Source organism: Rhagoletis pomonella, unplaced genomic scaffold (genome assembly GCF_013731165.1).
Source record: "Rhagoletis pomonella isolate Grant_MI unplaced genomic scaffold, Rhpom_1.0 Rhpom_scaffold_00011, whole genome shotgun sequence".
Taxonomy (NCBI): domain Eukaryota; kingdom Metazoa; phylum Arthropoda; class Insecta; order Diptera; family Tephritidae; genus Rhagoletis; species Rhagoletis pomonella.
In genome coordinates this window covers 21,352,859-21,360,507 of record NW_023458565.1, presented here as the reverse complement: position 1 = coordinate 21,360,507, position 7,649 = coordinate 21,352,859, and the positions used below count along the sequence as shown (strand labels likewise).

General features: G+C 36.1%; 2 protein-coding genes across 2 annotated transcripts in view; both read right to left on the bottom strand.

Annotated features, from left to right (window-relative positions):
* The window catches only part of LOC118746826, a 304,681-nt gene that overhangs the window by 190,249 nt on the left and 106,783 nt on the right, over positions 1 to 7,649 (bottom strand). The gene's annotated exons all lie outside the window — the stretch shown is intronic.
* LOC118746822 (venom acid phosphatase Acph-1-like) overlaps positions 6,446 to 7,649 on the bottom strand; it is a 7,545-nt gene continuing 6,341 nt past the window's right edge. Inside the window, exons 6-7 of the mRNA XM_036480759.1 lie at positions 7,080 to 7,421; positions 6,446 to 7,016 (exon numbers count right to left, since the gene is read on the bottom strand). Coding sequence (XP_036336652.1) covers positions 6,834 to 7,016; positions 7,080 to 7,421 — 525 coding nt within the window. The 3' untranslated portion in view covers positions 6,446 to 6,833. The remainder of the gene's footprint in view (positions 7,017 to 7,079; positions 7,422 to 7,649) is intronic.

The following is a 7,649-nucleotide window of genomic DNA, read 5'->3' as shown; positions in this document are numbered from 1 at the left end:
CATCCTTATCCATATCCTTATCCTTATCCCTATCGTTACCCTTATATACACAGGTATGTATTAAAGCAATGTTTGAAAATAAAACCTATTTTTAAAAGTAGTAGTAGTAGTGGAACACTCTGACTGTTAAGAGAAAGCGCATATGTACAAAAGTATGTATATGAATGTATTGACATCATTTTCTGCGCACTGGCTGTTATTTTACATACGTACATACATACATACATAGTATGTGCGTACTATGTATGCATTCAGTACATATTCGCACAAACTCTCAATCAATAAACTACCCAACTGTTAAAATTCAACCAAAAATATTTTATTAATTCTCCTAGATGTTGGTTTGCATTGTATGTACATATGTATGTACCTATGAATGCCAGCAAGTACTCAGATCTTTCGTTTGCCGCACGCAAACGAGCAAGAAAATTGCCGATTAATTTGCATTTTATTTACTTTGTCACTTTGGCAGTAGTGAAGCCACAAAGTGATTGAAAAATTTGCATCGCAAAGGAACGTCGCAGGGGGGGTGAGAATGGCGGGTGACTGAAGTGTTGTACCCCTGAGGTTGGTAGGATTTTCTATACCACCGCCACCACCAACACCATTAATATTGAATAAGTATTTGAAATGTAAATATTCATTCGTTTTGGTTTTTTCTTTTTTTGCGTTTACGGAGACATCATCAAACGTAACCAAATTCATGTGCAAACTCATAGTTTTGGTCAAGCGATTTGATGTAAATATGTATGCGGTGAGTGTGAGAAGTTCGTGTGTCTGCATAAGTAAAATGTAATATCATATTACTAATATGTATTTGAAATTACAAATGTAGATAGATATGCATTTGTCTCATATTAAAATTTTCTACAGACTCTCAAGCTAATCCTCACGGCTATGGTTAGTTTACATATCCTTCTGCCCCAATTTTCTGGATATGATATTTATCAGTTAAGAGGTTGCCTCAAGGAAAACTCCCAGTTTACTTCACTCTCTTACTAGCACTATAGTTTCAAAATTTCAGATCTTCAGTCTTACTGGAAACAGTTACCATACAGTACATACATATGTATGTATGTGCAATACTAGTTCATACAATCGTAGTAATCCTGCATTCGTAGGATCTCAGGGTTTATTAGATTAGGCTAGCTTGGGTAAGGCAAGTCTGGGTTAGCTGGTCCAAAATTGTCGAAAATATAGTCGGTGAGCTTACAGCCGAGAGTAAAAGCCTTCCCTTAAAAGTCTGCATGTCCTAAACTCACGCCGATCGTTTAACGAATCAAGACAGTCCGGCAATGACATGATGCTTAAGCTGGTAAATCCCTTAAAGAAATGCTTCCCCAGAAGTCTGAAACGTTTTCTTCCTAGCCTGAGAGATTCACACTAAAGGTACTTACGAACGTATTACCCCTCTTTCTCTTCTTTACGATTTCTATAGAACTCGTTGTTTGTACGTATGTACATATTAACGTAGCTTCGAATCTGATAGCCAGAGTTATCTACGTTCATGGAGCGATCGTGGTATACTGCAGGAGTCCAGTTAAGGCCACATACTCTCAGAAACTTGAGGGCATCAGTCTCCGTGAATATTGCAGGCCTGCAGTCAGATACTGAGGTCTTGTGGAAACGCTTTTCTCACGTAATAATCCGCTTCTGGTACCTAGTAAATCTTTGCGTGCGTTGTCTAAGCAACCGCTTTTACACTTATTTTAGGGATTAGGTTAGGTTAAAGTGATTGCCTGTATCCAGTAAAGGAAAGAGACACACGTGCATCCAATTGTTCCATTTTGGTGACATTTGAGAGCTCGTTTTGTCTTCGATCCATCCCAATTAGCTGTGGCTAGTTATAGTTTCCCGCCACTTACCTAATTAGAGGATGCTCTAAACGAATGACTGAGTCAGATATTCCCTTGTCGAAACTGGGACAGATTTGTCGGATCGTCCCACAAGCGAGTTGTGTCGACCATGTTTTATTTGCCTTCTCGAAAGAGTGTCACTTAAGCCACAATTTGCAGGTAGATAGGGGTATGCCCGTATGTTGATAGGAGTTAACGTCTGACAGTGAGATTCCCTTCCACGGAAGTTCGTCTGCCTCGCAATTACCTTGTATGCCTCTAGCCCCACATTATGTGGATGAAATGAATAGCAGGAAAACTTTCAGGTGAAGTTTCCTTCTAGACGGGATTGGAGTAGACGGGAACAGGAGAGTTGAGGAGAATTCCACTTAAAATATACTGACGCGTCAAAAATGCACTTCGGTGTGGTTGCGGGGATGTTTTCTGATGTGCTGAATGTCTCTCTCTCGTTCTGACCGGTAACCAAGTCTAAAACAGTAAGAGATTGCAAATGCGCATTAAAATCCACCGCCGAGTCATTACACATCTCTCTCAACTGGGTTAGAGGCCATAGGGACATGTATGGAAATAAGAGGGCTGGCAAGTTGGCTAAGGTCGGAGCATCTCTTGCCTAATCCGAAGCAGAGACAACGAGCTTCTAAAAAGTTCGAGAAAATATATAGTCAGATTAACTGCCATGATAACGGGACATTGGCGAACATGCGGCCAAAATGGGCCTCACGTACCGCCCACGGTACCGCAGCTGCAATTTAGAGTGAAGTAAGGAAACGGTACGCAATACTACCTTTGCGAGTGCCCAGCATTCGCACGCATAAGGCATGATACACTGGGAAGATTCTTCATCCAAAGTCTTGCGGAGACCTTCAAATGCACTATTACTAACATTAGTAGATTCATCGACAAGTGCAAGTGATTGTACGTAGCTGACGAATCATGAAAGGAGATAATATCAGGGATTCCAGAGAAAGCGTGTCAAAATGGTGCTCTTGTTGCAAATTGTGTCACGGCAAGTGCTCACTTGTCGCTTCCAATAACCAACCTATTATAAGTTACTGAAGGTACTCTTAGAGAGGAGTCGAAAAGCCAAAGTGCTGCTTCTGCTGCGAGCTGTGCTTGGAAAAAGCTGCAATGGTTTGGCAGCCGAAAAAAGAGGAGGTCCTCGCATGTATACCGTTCTTACTTTTAGATTCAGTTTTGAGCCAATTTCGCGGTTAGTTGGGGGCCCTCTAAACCCCAGTCTCCCTCCAATATACGCAGCCTATTTTCTTGTATATGATACAAGAATGCATAAATATGTATGTATAAGGATCTGCTCAGTCTTAATACGCAGGATAATCACCAGTCTTGACTTTAATGCAATTGCTGTGTTATGTTGTTTCACGATTTTAAATAAATCATACTCAAAAATCGAAAGAGCATTTCCAAAAGTGTTTTAAAGTCTAAATATTTTTTATAATTATGTGTAGGGTGTTGTATAATATACAACACCAGCAAAGATGTAAATACCTAGATACTTATGTATTTATGTACATATGTATACACATTTACCTGGGAAGTCAGCAAAAGGCGGTTGCCGCAAAATCAGCGGCACATTTCAATCATGCTTAAGAATACTTTCGTTTTTTTTTTTGTTGTTGTGTAGCCTTCGTTATCAGCGTTAAAATGTGCTTAAGGCCACATAAATCAACAGACCAATAAAATTGTAAGCGTTTATTGCAAAAGTGGTACGTGAATACATACATACAAACAAATCTACGAATTTCATTCGCACTTGTGTATATATATATAGATAAACATACGTATGTATATGTATATGTATGCATAGTAGGAATGTTAATCCCGGGATCCCGTCCTTTTTAAGGTCCCAAAAATCCTGGGATTCTTGGCACATAATCCCGATATTTTCGGGATTTGTAATTTGCACTGATGGCTATAATAGAAACTCCTTTTCTTGACCAGTATTGGCTATATTTCTTTTTTTATTTAATAATTAATATTTTTCTATGAATGTCTCATTATACATACAACACCGCGCGATAGTAAATTTTAAATACAAATATCAATATATTCGCGAAACCATGGGCCAAATATAGTAAAATTGCGTTTTTAGTTTTTCACTCTGACGTCAGTAATTCAAAATTGATTTAAAAAATTCAGAGAAATGTGCTTACAGAAAAAGTATGGGTATCAAATTGAAGAGGAATTTCTGTAGAATTTAAACAGATTCGAGTTTTTGGTGCAGAAGTACTGATAAGTATTGAAAATGTCCTTTTAAAATTTTATCCTTGAAATTTCGCAATATTTGTTTTTGAAAAAATTATATGTTAAGGACTTATATAAACTCAGTAACATCCTCGAATTTCATCCTTCTAACTTTATCAGCTTAGAAAATTACCTATTCGTCCTTGTGAATTAAAGAATTTTTTTTTTTTTAATTCTAAAGAAATTTCGTCTTTCATTTGGTACCCTTGTTTTTATTCTACATTTCATTGAATTTTTTAAATAATTTTTAGAATTACTCATATCTTTGAAGTTACCAAGTCCTTTAAAATAAATCCTGAAGTCAGAGAGAAAACAAAACGCCGCTTTAAATAAAAAAGTTGGTTTCAAACCCATTTATTTATTATTTATTTTATGGTAGGAGAGCTTCTCAAACAATATAGAAGCAATTTTTTCGATTTAAGTTGTTGAAAAGTAATGAATATCCGAATCCCGGCATCTCGGTATTGTGATAACGGCATCCCCAAAATCCCGGGATCGGAAAAAGCTGAAAAATTAACATCCCTAATGCATACCCAGTACGAAAAGCAACTATTTAGTTTAAATATCGACGTTCAACCAGTTTTTTATCCACCACAAGTAGTCGAAGATCTGACTTGCTTCCTTGGACTGAAGTGTTGCCTTTAACATGGCGATGTCCTAGGCATCAGTCAATCATCCGACTCTGCATTTGATTCGAACTGCTTTAAAATGCATTTGGCGTAAAGCACTTCAAAGTCAGTATGTTTCGTTTGAACACGATTTTGTTGTGTACTTCACAGATGCTTTTTCATAATTAAGAAAAACAGAAAATAAAAAATATAAATTATATGCGCCGCCTAATGAGATTTGAACCTGGACACTCTTGGCCGCAGCCAATTGTAACAGGCATTTCTGCACGCTCAGCTACAGCCAGACATATAACAGTGCTATCAAATGTTCAGTTTGAATTTTGTGTAAGCAGCAAGTCGATTGTCCGACTCTGCATTTGATTTCAACTACTTTAAAATGCATTTGGCTTAAAGCACTTCAAAGTCAGTATGTTTCTTTTGCAGATTTCTTTTCAAACAATTTAAAATTACTTAGTATGAAATGCTGAAATAGTTATTGCCCAATGTTAGATGATTTTTCAACTAATATTTCAATTATTTTATACCTACATAAAAGTGCTAGGTGATTATACATCGATTTGAAGTTAGTTGCTACACAAGTAGAAAAAAATTAAATTTTCTGGGCTAATTGGTTGAGCTATGCCGTACTGGGTAATGTCTGCGTCAAATTCTCTCTGGAATAAGCTTTTCAACTATATGTATGTACATATACGAGTGTATGCATTTCGGCAAGCGGAATATACATATTTATGTAGTATATGTAACAAAGCGGCAAATTGAAGGGGTCTAGAGAATTTTCACAAGTACGCTACAAATTTACGGAGTTTCAACTATGTACCTGAAGCAAAAATGTTGTTAAATCACAAAAAGTGGTAGTCAATAAGGCGTATCTAATGTTCGCCAACTTTACAATTCAACAGCATCGTAGATGCACCAGCGAAACTCAAATGAAGTTTAAGTTCAACCGAAAATATTAATGTTGGCTGGCTCCTTTGCTTGCTGTTTGGGTGTGGGTATGTGGGCATTTGTGGTGCATAGGCAAGTGTGTGGCAGACTTAGCGTAGGTGTGACTGTGTGCCGGCATGGCGGTGCCTTTGTATACATATACATATGTAAGTTAGTTTACATAAAAAGACGTTTAAGGGCCATGCCATGGGGCAATGGGGGCAACATCAGCTGAATGGAGCGATGTTTCAGTTTGGCAAAAATTGCAACTAATGCTGAGCGGCTCTTGAAAAACATAATGAAAACTTTAAATTGCATTTCCCTTTCGAAGTCGAGTAGTGGCTTTTTTCTTGTTATGTGGATTAAGTTCGTTGTTAATGTTTGCTTTTTTGCGTTAAGAAAGCAATTTTAGAAATTATTATTTATTTGCTGTAAATTATATACATATATACATATTTGTTTTTTTTTTCAATGTACCCCTTTTGCTTGTTTGAAGTTAGGTTGATTTTTCATTATTCGGCGCACATTTTTTAGCTTTCCCTTCATAACTTTCTCTTTGGTTAGAATACGTCGGTTGTTGATGTTAATTAAAACTGATGTTATTCTTAACGTTATCGATTTTTTTTTAGGCTGCCGCTTGGTTTCGCTCTTGCTATTGACAAATATCGGATCGCTCGTTTTTTTGTACCGGTTACCAATTTAGAAAAGTCCAAGATCTTAGTACCAATTACTAATTTCGTTAAAAGATTTTAATTTTGAAATAACCACAATAAAAACAGTGGACGTGACCTCTCCGATTTTATGAAAATTGGCAACCGGTATTAAAAACCCGGGTTTCTCGAACTTGGTAACCGGTTCGAATCAAGTTCGAAAGGCAAACGGGTTTACTGATAAGCTTTTACATGGAAGCAATGCATGGGTTCAAAAATCGTGTCTCTGCTCATAGAATTGCACATAAAATCATTCAAAAGTAAGGAAATACCAAAATGTTACTTTTAAATATTTAGGAATTTATAAAGAAATTCAATTTACTTACTTAGCGAGCTTATACATACATAATTATTAGTAGTTAAAGTTAAATTCAAAGGAAATTTTGTAAAATGTAAAACTTATAAAGAAAACAAATTAGGCTAAAACAATACTATGTTTGTAAGTAAATCACTTAGGGTCCCCGCAGCGGAGGCTCTGTAAAATATTCATTCTTCGCAGAGCAACGCTCATTATCAGCGTCTGTAGGAATCACATCTGCGTTTAATTCGATTAATTTGTCCAAAGGACATCGAAAATCACAGCCTGGAATTGTTAATTGCTCAAGTGGTGCTTTGGCATGACTGCGGAAATAAATCTGAGCAGAGAGGGAAGAATTAGGTGTTATTATATTTAACTAAAGTTGCCAATAAATACTCACCTCCACATAATACTCTCCGGTATCCTTGTTTTTGTGTAATTCAAAAATTGTCATAACCGAATATCGAGGTAGCTGACGTTTCCATATTTTCAATGCTGATAGTATATTCACCACGGTGGTATCGTGACCTGTGTAAATAAATAATTTTCTTTTACTCGGCGTAAGTTGGCCCTCACGCTTTTCCAGCATTTCGGTAAACATTTTTTTCAGAAATGGTCCAGCCTTAATCTTTTGCATCTCCGGTGTATAAACGTTGTAAATATAACTCTGATCCGTTAGGAATTGCATTCGGTGGGGAAAATAACTTTTGGCCCATTGAGGTAGTCGCAGGCCGAATTCTTGCTGAAAATGTTTTGTTTTTTATGTGATTTAGTAAAAGCAAGGGGTGAGTTTGTTTTAACAGAATTAAATTTTATTATTCTTTTATTTTTTCATTTTACAAATTTAATTCTATTTTATTTTATTTTATTTTATTTTATTTTATTTTATTTTATTTTATTTTATTTTATTTTATTTTATTTTATTTTATTTTATTTTATTTTATTTTATTTTATTTTATTTTATTTTATT